Source organism: Heloderma suspectum, chromosome 2, assembly GCF_057233095.1.
Source record: "Heloderma suspectum isolate Gila_16-S chromosome 2, 16-S_ref, whole genome shotgun sequence".
NCBI lineage: Eukaryota > Metazoa > Chordata > Lepidosauria > Squamata > Helodermatidae > Heloderma > Heloderma suspectum.
In genome coordinates this window covers 54,147,721-54,163,228 of record NC_139459.1, presented here as the reverse complement: position 1 = coordinate 54,163,228, position 15,508 = coordinate 54,147,721, and the positions used below count along the sequence as shown (strand labels likewise).

Sequence of the window (15,508 nt, the reverse complement as noted above, 5' to 3'; positions counted from 1 at the left end):
TGCCTCAGGACTATTCATTTCCATGTTAACCTTTGTGCAAGTGTTTTTCTAAAGAGAAAGCAATCCTCTCCCTTGTCCTCTGCCTCAGGATTACAGCCAGTTAGCCATTCTTCCAAATAGCTCTCAACAGGAGCAAGCCATGAAGTAGGGTTAACCTTCAAACAGTTCCTGTTGTGATGATGCAGAGCAATACCGAAGGACAATTTTCATCTTCCTTTTTGAGAAAGGTGTATTGCTGTAGTGTCATCTTTACAATATGGTCAGCTTTACAAAGACAAGCCTGGCATTGACCACAGAGTAACTCCTTACCATGAAGTTTTGAATATCATTTGAATATCATTATAGTGGTGTTTTCTCAACCCAACTATACTTTGAACTAGGTTAGGCTGGCCGAAGGTGGCCCAGTGAGATACATACCTAAGCAGGGATTTGAGTATGAATGCAAATATAACATTTTAGCCACTGCAACAACAACGGGCCCACTCAAGAGATGGGTTAAGATTCTGCAAGTAGTGATGGCGTTGTGTGTTGTATACTAGGGGTGAGCAAAAGCTAGATCTAGACTTGCAGTAGATCAGCAAGGATTTCTGACTTCCAATTGTTCAACAATAGCAGCAACAAAATGACTCCTCCACTTACCTGTAGCTCAGCACAACACTGTCCCTCTCTCACCTGCGTTTTGGAGGATGCAAAATGGGGACCAGGCTGCCAACACAACACACACACAAAAAAAAAAACCCTTAGGAAAAAAAAGAAAGAAGCTGTGCTACAGCTCTTGTCAGTGGTGAGCCCTACTTGCTGGAGAATTTCTCCTCCTGCTGGAGAAATTTGGTGAAATTTTCTCCCCAATATGGTGGAGAATTTTGAGAGGTCATTGATGCACAGCTCTATTTCCACTAGTTTGAGAAATAGCTTATCACATATCCAACCCAATCTGCCATGAACAATGTGACAGGGAGCTTGCCTGTCTCTACTTGGAGTTTAACTCTGATTATATAAAAAGCGTATGGGGTGCATGGGATGGAAGGAATATACACTCATTCCAACTCCGAAGAAACCTATCCTCATTTAAATATAAGCACAAACTTGCTTAATAGTATCATCCATGTTCATTCATTTTAGTTTACCATGCTTTTTCAAGTACTGCTGAAAAATTTCCCTTCTCCCAACTGAATGGTTGATTGCAGCATTGGTAGACCTTGGGGATCAATGGTAACCACTGCTTTAAAACATCCTGCATTCCCAGAACACTAGATACATCTTCATTGTGATTTGAAGTGCAAACACTCATTTGAAGAGGGAGCCTGATGTTTTCAGCTGGGACGTAACATTAGAAGAAGCTTTGGAGTCCAAAAAAATGTATCCTCATTGCAATATTCAGCAGAACTGCAGGATCTTCCTGGTCCATAGTTATTTTCGTGGATTGGAATACAATAATCAATGACTCATAATGTCCACCTTAAAAACTGGACAAGCACTGCAACCCCCAATCACTTACTTGTCTCAGATTATAACCTGAGCCAAAGAAACAGTGCTCATCCCTTTCCATACCTGAATCCAGCACTTACCTGGTGTTTGCGGCTGCTAATCTAATAATTTCAGGGGAAGAGGGTGGCTTACCATTAGAGATAAGGTGGCAGAGTGTTTTGACTTCTTTCTGTTATAACAAAAGCTTTTCTTTCAACAACAGCAACAACAACAACAACAACAGAAATGAAACCCTCTGTCATCATGTCTGCAATGGTAAATCACCTGCCCTGCCCCTGAAATGTATTCATCCAACCCCTCCCCACTCCCCAGAGTTGATGAAAGCATTGTCTCTCCCTTTTTGCAGGGAATGGCCTGGCCTTCAAAAGTGAGGAGGAAGTAATATTTGGCCGCAGCACTAACATATGTTTAAATTTTATGCTGCAGATTGAAATCATTCTCATTTTATGAGAGTTTTGCACTTCTTTGGCAGGTCAGTTGCCTCTCAAAGAACTACATTTCCTAGCATTCCAAATGCCCGAAGGGAGAAAAGCCAGACAAAGTAAGAAGGAGTAAGAAGAAATTGAAAAGATGAGAGACCTCTCAACTGTCACCCCACTATACCCACCTTTGATTATTAGGGCTCATTTTTGCCCATCTCCCCAAAATGATGAAAATCTATGGACTGAAGTATTTGGCCCAATACTAATATATTCAAATAAGCTAAACACCTGATTGAAAGGACAGGTATTTGAGGATGGGAGGAATAAAAAGGACACTGATAACTGGGATTAAACAGGCTATAGTTTTGTTGTGAGCAGAAAGCATAAATATATCAGCTCCAATACATCTAAACCTCTCCTAAGTAGGTGCCCAGAGCAACTGCCCTGGATAGCCTGCTGTAATGTTCCCTTGGCACCACTAAATTCAAAACAGAGGGCCAAACTCAACATTCTCCTAATCATATATGTAGTGTAGCTGTGTGTGATTGTTTTCCTTCCTTTTTTGTAAGCACATGCAGCCCCAATTCAATTCAGGACCATGGTGCTTCTGGAGGAGGGTTTAAACCTTCCCCCTAGCATTTTTCTCAAAATTCCACACATATCCCTGTGGGAGCTTTAAAAAAAAAAAAGAAAACAATAAGCTCAGTGGAGGCTTCCCCCCTTATTAATTCCCCCATGTTGTGGGGGGGATTTCAGTGGGGGGGGGGGACCTCCCAAAGTGCCATGGTTCCAATCAAAATCAGGGCTGTGCATACTCACACAAGAGATGGTGAAACAATCACTCATAGCTTACACTATGCCTGATTAGGAGAACATTTACTTTGGCCTTTAGCTTCACCTGATAGCTTGTAGCCCACTTTCATTGTGGGGAGAGAGAGAGAGAGAGAGAGAGAGGTAAAATAGGTTGCCCACATAAGCCACCAAAAACTGTAGGCTGTACAAAATCTTCACAACCCTAGATACAAAGTCCAGTTTTGAGTTGTCCCTAAAGATTGCATTGTATGCATGTATTTTTATTTATTCCTGTGGCATATATTTTGGTTTGAAGATGTTTGTAAAACCATTCAATGACTTCCATTGAAACTAATGCATTTCAATGACCATTTGGTTTCCACCTTTTCAGAATGTTCCCCTTTAATCCGGCCTGAGAATTAACTGTTTTGTAGTGGATAAACAAATTATTTAATTATTTGAGGTATTAACCCCACATTTCACAACAGCCTGAAGGGAGCTTACAATAAAATAATAATAAAAAAAGATTATGAGTAAAAATACTAACAAATAATCAAGCAGCAGATAAAAACCCTAAGAATCTAGTAGCTAAATGACAAACAAGCAAATAAAAACAACAGATCAGGCAGTTAAAGAGGACAGATGGGCAACAGTTGATGGGCAACAGTACTTACAACTCTTTATCTTTAAACCGGAATTGGACAGGATAGCTCTTCAAGTAGAGAACACTTTTAAATAGCGGATGGTCCTCTGGCAGACCTTCAGATAGAGGGCTGTCATCTGTAAAAGAGGACACATGGCCACCCTATGAGAAGGCCTCTCTTCAGTAGCAACCTGTCTAACATCTGACCTCAGCAGATGAGAACAACGAGAGTAGGGCAGGTCTTAACTGGTAGGCAGGTAGGTTCATGTGGGAGATGGTCTATAGATCTGGGGCTTAATGAAAACTAGATATCAGTGCAAAGTTTGCGAAGTGTATTTTGGCCAAGGTGCAATTTATTTATTTATTTATTTATTTATTTATTTAATTTATTAATCGCCCATCTGGCTGGTCACCCAGCCACTCTGGGTGATGTACAACAACAAAACAGTTAAAACAATAGAATTCTACATTAATTACATCATTAAAAATACCCTAAAACACCCCAAATGCCTGCCTGAACAACCATGTTTTTAATGCATGGCAGAAGCTCATTAAAGAGGGGGCATGGCGGAGTTCCCTAGGGAGGGAGTTCCACAGAATGGGGGCCACCACAGAGAAGGCCCTCTCTCTCGTCCTCACCAGCCTAGCTGTCCTGGCTGATGGGACAGAAAGAAGGCCATCCGAGGCTGATCTTGTTGAGCGGCCTGTCTGGTGTTGCTGGAGGCGCTCCTTAAGATAGGAATTCCAGTTCTTCATTTTAATCATGTTTATTTTAAAAGAAAAAATGACTGTACATTGCAAATGCCACTCACTCAGAATCTAGCTCATCCAGTACAGCTTTAATATCTTACCATGCAATTTGTGTGTGCTTATTCAGAGGTAAGTCCCATTGTGTTCAGTGGGACTTACTACCTAGTAAGTGTGTTTGAGATTGCAGCCTACATGAGAAATTTCAAAGCAAGAGGAGTCCAGCTTTCCAGCTGTAACTTTGCAACACTTATACAGCCGAGCCAATCTCTTGTGAGATGTTGCTTTTCATGAAAAGATTTATATGTTTGATTAGGGAGAACCTTTATTCAAACCACTAAGCAAATGACATGAAAATCAGAAGTGTTCATTTACTTTTCATTCAAAGTATTGCGGGCAGCTAAAAATACAGTAAAAAAGGGGGTGGTTCCCTTTTGACAATAGTGAAAGTAACAACAAAACTAAAGACTGTTTTGGCTCAGCTCTAGTTGCATACTTTCACATGGAGAGGATGTGAAAAGAACAGTAGCTCCTATTTCTATCTGATGTTTGACACTTTCGCTACCAGTTATCTGTATTTAAATCAGCATTGAGCTCCTCAAGGGATACATCCCTGGGGAGCTGCAGAAATATACATTTAGAATGCTGCTTTTCTTCTTCATTTTAAATGTTTAGAAATAGGGGATGACATGAACGCTGTATCTGTCTTTGGACTGAGTTGGAAATCACTGAAATACTTTGGGAGGGGGAAATAATGGCACTAAATGGTGATCTTGTTTTCCTCAACTAGAGGTCAGTAGATCCCTGTATATTTGGTGCTAGAGTAACTGATACCATAGTTGATGAACTTTAAAAAACAAACAAACTGGTGCAGTCTGTGATTTGAAATAAAAAAAATAACTGTGGGTCACATGAAAGAAACTCCCATGTCAAATTAGAAATATATACCATGACTATGTGCTCCAGATGTAACATGCATGAGAATGGATGTGCTGTATGAGGAAAACCTGATAAGATCCTGCTATGCACAGGAAATGTACAGATCCGCTTTTCTGCCTCTGTTGGACATAGAATCCCACTGTATTTGTGTTACATATGACTGAATCCCTCAGGGAGCAGCAGAGAAGATCTGCAGATCCACAAGACCCTGTGCATGCAGAAAAAAAAAATCTGGAATGGTGCTAATGCGCTACAGATGGCGAGTTCATGCTCCTAAACTGCTTATCCTCATCTTCATGCAAATGTACATCCACATCAGGTACTGCATACACAGCAGCACGTGCCTGTATGGGTTGAACTAATAAAAGGGGAATAATGTATAGGGGGCATATTTTTGTAACTGCATCAATATAGTTCATATATTTGGAAAATGTGTTGTGCCTAGGGGTGTCCATTACTAGGAAATGCGGTTCTTTTTTGACTTGACAGAGTTCTGCGGTGTGTATGACTTGCTTTGCATTTGCGAGCTGAGCTGTGGGCTTTTCCCCGAACTCTGGGAACTTTTTTTGCACATTTCTTCCAGCAGGTTTTGCAATTTGTGCACATTTCTGAGTAATTTGCACACATTTCTGAGCATTTGCGCAAAGTTCTGAGCAATTTGCACAAATTATAGTCAAATTTGCATAAATTTAGCCAAATTGCACAAATTTGGCCAATTTGCACATACTGGCAATAATTTGCACAAATTGCAGAAAATGCCCCGCCCCCCGTGCAAAATGCCCATACAACTGGCAATGAACTGGCCCAGCTCACTATAGATAGTGTCAGGTGCCAGAGTAGGAACCGAAACAAAATCTGAGGGGCCAAACCTAAGAACACTCACTGAACTCCACCCTTAAAACAGATTTCTCCCACATGCCTAGTTGTGTTTCTGGGCATATGTAAGGATGGCGGAGAAATCGGCCATGGACTCCAATGAGGCCGGATTCTTTGGAATCCGGCCCCCTAGAGTCCGTGGTGGAATGGACTACTCCTCCGCCACCCCCCAAAATCCCCCACCAGGATGGAACCTACCTGACGGTGGCTGGTTCCGGGTCACCATCTTCATTCTGCTGCTGGGCTGCAGAAGAAAATGGCATCCGGCATAGGGGATGTCATTTGTGTCCCTGCCATTGGCCGTGATTGGCTACATAAATATTTACACTGGACAGTATTTGCGTCTGCAAACCAGCTGCAGCCGGAAGTCTGGCAGCAGCCAGAGCTGGCCAGCAGCTCTGCAGACTCCCCGCGGAGCGGAACCAGCTGGGGAGGATTCCAGGGGGAGGACTGGATCGCCTCCCCCCACCTGCAGATGCCCCAGACCAGAACGGGGTAAGTACTTTGTACAACCCTAGGCATATGCAGTCTTGCATATGTACCTGTAAACTGCCTGGATGGGAGACTACCTCACAACTATATAAACCTGCTTTGATATGTTCAGAGGAAAAGAGAGGCATAAATTAAAAAAATAAAAATAATTTATGCTTGGGGAGGAAATGTATCATTAACGGTTATATTAACATAATTCCATAAATTATTTTACACCAAAACAGGCTGATGGTAAATCTAGCCCAGTATTTCCAGGGGTGGGCAACTTGTCGCCCTCCAGATGTGTTGGCCTACAACTCCCATAATCCCTCACCATGCTGGCTAGAGCTGATGGGATTTGTAGGTGAAAACATCTGGAGGGACACAATTTGCCCACCCCTGCTTTAGACTCTAGCCTGACTCTAGTCTACCATTGATCCCTAAGGATGGGAGAAGCAATGGCCAATCTTGCACTATCCAGTTGCCAAGGAGAAATATTCCTTGAGGATATTGATCATGTTATGTTTTCAGAATTTTCACATTTGTCATCTGGGGGGGGTGAAGAGCTTTGCTCTGTTGGAAGTCTTGGTAAATACTGCAAATAAGACAGCTTAATTGCATCCCATAGCTATTGTTCAAAAATAAACTGTGCATTTCAAAAATCTTTATACCAGGGAATTAAACAGACTGAGTTCCCTAGGATTTTCTCATAAATTGAGTAGAATCAAGAACATTTTATTTTTAGAATACAGCTTAGGGTTTTGTTTTGTTTTGTTTTTTATTTTGTTTTTAAAAACTCTAGGTATCCCTTACTCCTTAGCCTTAAGGAGGCTAAGACAAAAATAGAATCCAAAGATACATGTGCTCCTTAGAATACTTTTTATTTATTACATTTTTCTCCGTCCTCAAAGGAGGTAAGGCTGGCATGGTGTTCTCCTCCCTACAATTCCTGTTGGGTACGTTAGGCTGAGGATGAGTAACTGGCCCAGGTTCATCCAGTGAGCTTCATAGCTAAGCAGAGATTTGAATCTGGGGTCTGGCTGTTCCCAGCAAGCTAACCACTATACCACACTGTCTCCCACTTGACTGAAATGGACTGATGTTAGGGCCCAGAGCTTACTTATAGTTCCATCCATCTGCCATTCTGAAAGGAGTCACACCAAGGATGTCACTGACATTTTTTATCATATGGGTTGTTGTTGTTTATTCGTTCAGTCGCTTCCGACTCTTCGTGACTTCATGGACCAGCCTGCACCAGAACTTCCTGTCAGCTGTCGCCACCCGCAGCTCCCCCAAGGTTGAGTCTGTCACCTCCAGATTATCATCCATCCATCTTGCCTTTGGTCGGCCCTTCTTCCTTTTGCCTTCCACTTTCCCTAGCATCAGCATCTTCTCCAGGGTATCCTGTCTTCTCATTATGTGGCCAAAGTACTTCAGTTTTGCCTTTAATATCATTCCCTCAAGTGAGCAGTCTGGCTTTATTTCCTGGAGTATGGACTGGTTTGATCTTCTTGCAGTCCAAGGCACTCTCAGAATTTTCCTCCGGCACCACAGTTCAAAAGCATCTATCTTCCTTCGCTCAGCCTTCCTTATGGTCCAGCTCTCGCAGCCATAGGTTACTACGGGGAATACCATTGCTTGAACTATGCGGACCTTTGTTGTCAGTGTGATGTCTCTGCTCTTCACTATTTTATCAAGATTTGTCATTGCTGTCCTCCCAAGAAGTAAACATCTTCTGATTTCCTGGCTGCAGTCAGCGTCTGCAGTAATCTTTGCACCTAGAAAGACAAAGTCTGTCACTGCCTCCACGTTTCCCCCCTCTATTTGCCAGTTATCAATCAAGCTGGTTGCCATAATCTTGGTTTTTTTGAGGTTGAACTGCAACCCAGCTTTTGCACGTTCTTCTTTCACCTTCGTCATGAGGTTCCTCAGCTCCTCCTCGCTTTCAGCCATCAAAGTAGTATCATCTGCATATTGGAGATTGTTAATGTTTCTTCCAGTGATTTTAACTCCAGCCTTGGCTTCATCAAGCCCGGCACATCGCATGATGTGTTCTGCGTACAGGTTGAATAGGTAGGGTGAGAGTATACAACCCTGCCGTACTCCTTTCCCAATCTTAAACCAGTCCATTGTTCCATGGTCTGTTCTTACCATTGCTACTTGGTCATTATACAGATTCCTCAGGAGGCAGACAAGATGACTTGGTATCCCCATCCCACCAAGAACTTGCCACAATTTGTGATGATCCACACAGTCAAAGGCTTTAGAATAGTCAATAAAACAGAAATAGATGTTTTTCTGAAACTCTCTGGCTTTCTCCATTATCCAGCGGATATTGGCAATTTGGTCTCTAGTTCCTCTGCTGGTACATCTGGCAATTCTCGTTCCATGAATGGCTGGAGTCTACCTTGCAAGATCTTGAGCATTATCTTACTGGCATGTGAAATAAGTGCCACTGTTCGATAGTTTGAACATTCTTTGGTGCTTCCCTTTTTTGGTGTGGGGATATAGATTGATCTTTTCCAATCTGTTGGCCATTCTTGTATTTTCCAAATTTGCTGGCATATGGCATGCATCACCTTGACAGCATCCTCTTGCAAGATTTTAAACAGTTCAGCTGGGATACCATCATCTCCTGCTGCCTTGTTATTAGCAATGCTTCTTAAGGCCCATTCAACCTCACTCTTCAGGATGTCTGGCTCTAGCTCACTGACCACACCGTCACATCTATCCCCGATGTTATTATCCTTCCTATACAGATCTTCCGTATATTCTTGCCACCTTGTCTTGATCTCTTCTGCTTCTGTTAGGTCCTTGCCATCTTTGTTTTTGATCATACCCATTTTTGCCTGGAATTTACCTCCGATGTTTCTTATTTTCTGGAAGGGGTCTCTTGTCCTTCCTATTCTGTTATCTTCTTCCGCTTCCGCGCATTGCTTGTTTAAAAATAATTCCTTATCTCTTCTGGCTAACCTCTGGAATTTTGCATTTAATTGGGCATATCTCCCCCTATCACTGTTGCCTTTTGCTTTCCTTCTTTCTTGGGCTACTTCCAGTGTCTCAGCAGACAGCCATCTTGCCTTCTTGGTTTTCTTTTTCTTTGGGACGTTTTTGTTGCTGCCTCCTGAACAATGTTGCAAACTTTTGTCCATAGTTCTTCCAGGACCCTATCTACTAAATCTAGTCCCTTAAATCTATTCTTCACCTCCACTGCATATTCATTAGGAATATTCGTGAGCTCATATCTAACTGATCTGTGGGTCTTCCCTATTCTCTTTAGTCTGATTCTAAATTGTGCAATAAGAAGTTCGTGATCTGAACTACAATCAGCTCCAGGTCTTGTTTTTACCGACTGCATAGATGTCCGCCACCTTTGGCTACAAAGGATGTAGTCAATCTGGTTTCGGTGTCGACCGTCTGGTGAAGTCCATGTATAAAGTCGTCTCTTAGGTTGTTGGAAGAGAGTGTTTGTTATGCACAGTGAGTTGTCTTGGCAAAATTCTATCAGCCTATGTCCTGCTTCATTTTGTTCTCCCAGACCAGACCATGCTTGCCTGTAATTCCAGGTGTCATTTGACTACCCACCTTAGCATTCCAGTCTCCTATAATGAAAATAACATCTTTTTTTGGCATACTATCCAGTAGGTGCTGCAGATCCTCATAGAACTGATCTACTTCTGCTTCTTCAGCATCTGTGGTTGTGGCGTATATTTGGATCACTGTGATGTTAAATGGCTTTCCCTGAATTCGAATTGAGATCATTCTGTCATTTCTTGGATTGTATTCAAGCACTGCTTTAGCCACTTTATTATTAATTATGAAGGCTACTCCATTTCTTCTGTGGTGCTCTTGTCCACAGGAGTAGATCTGGTGGTCATTTGATGTGAAGTGGCCCATTCCAGTCCATTTCAGTTCACTGACACCCAAAATGTCTATATTTAATCTTGACATCTCCCCAATAACCACATCCAACTTGCCCTGGCTCATAGATCTTACATTCCAGGTTCCTATGGTGTGTTAATCTTTAGAACATCGGATTCATCGTTCGCCACCAGCACCATCGGCTGCTAGCCATCCTTTCGGCTTTGAGCTAGCTGCGTCATCACATCTGGGGCTAGTTGAACTTATCCTCTGTTCCTCCCCAGTAGCATTTTGACCATCTTCCAAACTGGGAATCCCATCTTCCAATGGTATACCGACACATTTCTGGTTGTACTGATCCATTTAGTTTTCTTGGCAAGAATACTGGGGTGGGTTGCCATTTCCTTCCACAGGAATCATATTTAGTCTGACCTCTCTGCCATGACATTCCCGTCTTGGGTGTCCTTTCACGGTTTAGCTCATGACATCATTGAGGTGCTCAAGCTCCAGCACGACGACAAAGTAATGATCTCCTTTGCTGAAGATCATATGGGTACTGTTATTGTAAAGCCCTTCAGATGCAGATTTCCTTTGGCATTGGCAGATTGGCAAAATTTGGCAGATTTTGACATTGGCTTGAAATCAGATAAATAGGAATTAAAAGTGAAATGTCCAGGCACTCCAAATGTTGCAAGCACAGGGTAGGGGCAAGGGTCTTGGTAAGTGACTTCCAACCATTTTGTAGATGCAAGTTCAGAAAATACTGATTCTACACCAATCCTGCTATACATGCATGAATAGGGATGGACAAATCCATCTCCGTGGCCCAGACCTGCTCAGTGAGCCTCTCTGCTCGCCCCGCCAGCCTGCTGAGCTGCACAAGCCGTCCCTCCTCTCTGCGCCAAGGACTCCAGTCAAGCCCTTGTGCTTTACGCACACAAGGGCTTGACTGCTGAGTTCTTGGCGTGGCCAGCCCCCAACACTCCCATCCTGGCCTACTCTAGGGGAGGACAGGGCAAGAGCACTGGGGTCCCATTGTGGCCCTTCTTCCTCACACCGGCTGTCAAGCATTTCCGTGACAGCCGGCATGGGAAAGAAGGGCCTCAGCATGGCCAGCCCCCAGCGCTCCCACCCTGGCCTATTCTAGAGGAGGGCAGGGTGAGAGGGATGGGGTGCTGCAGAGACCCTTCTTTCCTGAGCTGGCTGGCAAGGGCTGGGCTTGCCTTGACATGGCCAGGGCTAACATAGATGGGGGGGAAAGGATCATTCCTGTCTCCCGCTCCCACCCCAGGCCAGCTACATGGGGACAGTGGCTTGACAGGAGGAAGAAGGCAGCGGGGCTTCCCTCTCACCTTCCTTCTCCCATCACGCTACTGCCTTTGTGTAGCTGGGATGAGGAGAGGAGAAAGGATCCCAGTACTGGAAAAAAGGCGGGATGATTAATGATGATGATGATGACAGAAGGATCGTTCCTGTCTCCCCACTCCATCCCAGGCTAGCTATGTGGGGGCAGCAGCTTGATGAGAGTAGGACGGAGGGAGAGGCTTCCCTCTCATCCCCCTCCTCCCATCAAGCTGCTGCCTTTACGGGAGCTGAGATGGGATGGAGAGAAAGGATCACTCCCCCCCCCAAGCTGTGCACCTGCAACTTTTTTTTTATTATTAAATCTTGCGCACAATGGCCGGCTGGAATGTGCCAGCCATTGTGCACAAGATTTAATTTATGAAAAATAGCAAGTTGCCATTTGTGACTTGGCTGTGGGTGCTCGCGGGCAGGGCTGGAAGTCCCAGCAGCATAGCAGATGGGGGCGGGGGCTCAGCGAGCTGAGTCCGGGAGGCCAAGCAGGGGGGAGTCCATTGGACTTCACTGCCTGGACGGATGCTCACGACATCTCTATTGTTGTTGTTGTTCAGTCATTCAGTCGTGTCCGACTCTTCGTGAGCCCATGGACCGTAGCACGCCAGGCCTCCCTGTCCTCCGCTCTCTCCTGGATGAAATCTCTATGCATGAAACCATAGCCTGGGGCCAGACACGTACAGCCCCACTCAGATTATTTGCAATGATGCCAGCCATCTATGTGAGAAGAGCAAAAGGAATACAGTCCCCGTCCTTTCCTCTCTTGCCCCAGAAATGATAAACTCAGTGACTAATCGTCAGAGAGGGGCTGTCCACAGGTACTCTGTAGTAGGTACTAGATAGGGCCCTTTGAGGAGCGGGAGCTGAGCATGCAGTACAAGTCTGCACACCTGGTTCCTCTTTCGGCTAGGGATACGTGAGCAAAAGACATACTTCCACATGCATATATCCCTAGTTGGAAACTGGAAGTTACAATCATGTATCCAAAGGGGTTTGCATCACTTTCTTGGAAGAAAAAGACCTTTCCTGAACAGGATGGCAAAGGGCTTTACTGTTGAAGGCAAACAGTGGACTATCGAAGGAATGGGAGAAGGGTTGTGCTCCACTGCAAGAGCGGTTAGCTGCGCTGCCGACAGGGATAGGAGAGATAACTGTTTGGTTTATATTTCACTGCAAAGCTACTTAGGGCACAATCCTATGGCCACTAGTCAGCGGCTAGATGGTCATAGGATAGTTTGGTTCCCTGTGAACTGACCTTCGCTTTCTCCCTCTCGCTTGTAGGCAGCTCTCAATGGCCCCATGCTCCGCGCTTGGAAAAGGAGCCTGGAGCGGCAAAAATGGGGTGTCGGGGTGGGGAAGTCGGAAATGCCAGTGCGACACATGCTACATGCCAGTGTGACACAGCTGAAATCGGCTGTCTAACTACAAATGCAGTGTGGCTGAAGCGCGGAGGGGACGATCCACTCTGCTCTTCTCCTGCACTGCACTGGATAGGCGGTCACGTCTGAGTTCAGAGGTGGCCACCTATCCCAATAGGATTGCACCCTTAATGTCACAGTTTTGAACCAATAAACCAATTGAAATGCAGTAATCCTTCAACATTTGCACTTCTCCCAATGTTGCAATGGAATTCTCCAATCAAAAAATGTGTATAACTATATGTATATTAGTGAAAAGAATGTTTAAAAATGCATTATATTTGAAAAGTGGCTTGCTTAAAAATGTGGATATTAGGCAAAATCACATACAAAAATGCACATACAGGATGATCCTAAGCATATTTACTTAGAAGTAAGTCTCTGTGAGTTCCTATGAATAAATTTGCATAAATTTCAGGAAAGTTTTTGAAAAAGATCCAAAACCCCATGGACTCTGTGCAGCCTGAGGAGGCTTGTTCACTGGTTGGATTCTTAGAAATCCAAGTTCATTTTAGTCCATCTTGAATTTCTCCAGGATCCCTACTTGAGGCCCCTAACACTTGCACAATGTAATTTGTGTAAGTGGAATGACACTGTTGAATAATGTCCCTTGAGTTTTATGGTTTTATTATTTTAAATTGTTGTTCATTGCCTTGATGTCTTTTTAGAAAAAAATGTATAAATGTTAAAAAGTAATATCTATCTATCATCTATTTATCTATCTATCTATCCATCCATCCATCCATCTATTATTGCTGTTGGTTTTCTATGTGCTCTCTTATCTCCACCTTGCCACCGACCCAAGTTCTTTTGTACTATTTTGCTATAACTGGTCCTTTTTGGTCACCTTTCAGGTTTTCCAGGGAAACTTTGACAATGACACCCACAGAAAGAACGTCATTGACCCCCCGATCTATGCACGGCATATAAGGATCCTCCCTTGGTCATGGTATGGCAGGATCACTTTACGGTCAGAGCTCTTGGGCTGTACAGAAGAGGACTGACAAGGATCTCCACTTCACAGCACAACTCTTTGATATTCCTAAAAAAATATCTCCATAGAAGGAACTGTGCAAAACCTGTAGGAAGTTGAATGGGTTTTTCATGAACAAGTGCTCACTTTCTGGTAGGCCGCTAACTGTCTTTTGTAAGGAGGTCTAAGCCTGCCCTTAAAATGGTCCAAATCTGATTTTATTTTTTATTTGTGGGGCCCTTTTAAATCTGTTCCAGTTATTACTGGAATTTACCAGTTATTTCGTTATTCTGTTCCAGTTATTTTTCTGTCGAATTTAGCTTTCAAGTTTTCTTCTGAGTTGTTCACGCTGGCTGAAATATGGTTAGGGATATATAAAAAACAGCAGCATCATTTTTGCAAGGAAGATGAAAGTGGCATGACACACTTAACTTGTGACTTGAGAAAGAGCAGGTGGGTTCTTTGTTTCCAAACCCATACTTGCAATCTTACTTGCAAGAAGTGATCCTGCAGCTTTAGCAATAAGTTTTTTCTCGGGGATGACTGCATTTGATTGTTTCCTTTGTGCCTATCAAGCATTGTCAAGATTAATGACACTTTTTGAAAGAATTTCTGTGGTCTGCAGTCCTCCTGATGTTTCAAAACTACCTTCTGTAATTTTCCTTTTCAAAGAGCAGAGTCCTCACACCCTGGGTTTCATTTCACTTGTTTTGCTTTCCATTAAGCATGCTGTGGACATTGTCACTGCCTTTTATGTTTAATCACATTAACTACTGCTCTTTACTTTCAATGAGCCAACATGGATTTTATGGAACAAAATCCACTGTTGGTATATGTTGATGGTGTTGCTAATGGTTTTGTTGATGAATTCAGCTTGCAGTTTTATTCTGAAATGATGCTGAGATGAGAGACCATGGACCAAATTCGAGACTTCAGTAACTGTAGCAGGGGAGGCAGGCACATATGGATGCTGGAGAAATAGCATTCATTTGCTTCTGCATTTTCTTGCTTGACAGTTGCCTTGTGGAGCTGCCTGGGAGATGACTTCTTTGAGAAGCCTCCTTTGACTTAATGGGTGAGGGTGACTGTGAGATCTTGGGGCGCATGCCAAAACACATAGTATCTCCTTGATCTGAGGAATAACCCCACTACAGAGCTGTCTTTTAGACATATGGATGCAAGTGATGTGCAGCCTGGGGCTGGGTTGTCATATGATATGATCTCTAAAATTATTTTAACTATCAGCTCTACAAAGGTTCTTCAGGCACCCAGGTTGGGGGGGATGGTTCCTGTAGGATACACAAAGAGCAATTCTCTAAAACCAGCAGGAGGGAGGGAGGGAGGGAGGGGGTGAAGTGGGGAGGAACTGGTTCAGATATGGAACAGGCTCCAGGCATCAGAAATAATAGGCAGGGCTAGGGATCTGCTGCAATTCTATAGAAGGAAAAGCAGCAAGGACCAAAGGATGTGCTATTGGATGCAGAGTTCCACTTCCTGAGAATATCAGATTTCATTTCAAACT

General features: G+C 43.6%; 1 protein-coding gene across 2 annotated transcripts in view; it reads left to right on the top strand.

Annotated features, from left to right (window-relative positions):
* Positions 1-14,017, top strand: part of EDIL3 (EGF like and discoidin domains 3) — a 424,305-nt gene extending 410,288 nt beyond the window's left edge. For both annotated transcript variants that reach the window (XM_084832084.1, XM_084832085.1), the window contains one exon: positions 13,868-14,017. In XM_084832084.1, the coding sequence (XP_084688210.1) occupies positions 13,868-14,017 (150 nt within the window). The remainder of the gene's footprint in view (positions 1-13,867) is intronic.
* The last annotated feature ends 1,491 nt before the right edge of the window (positions 14,018-15,508 follow it).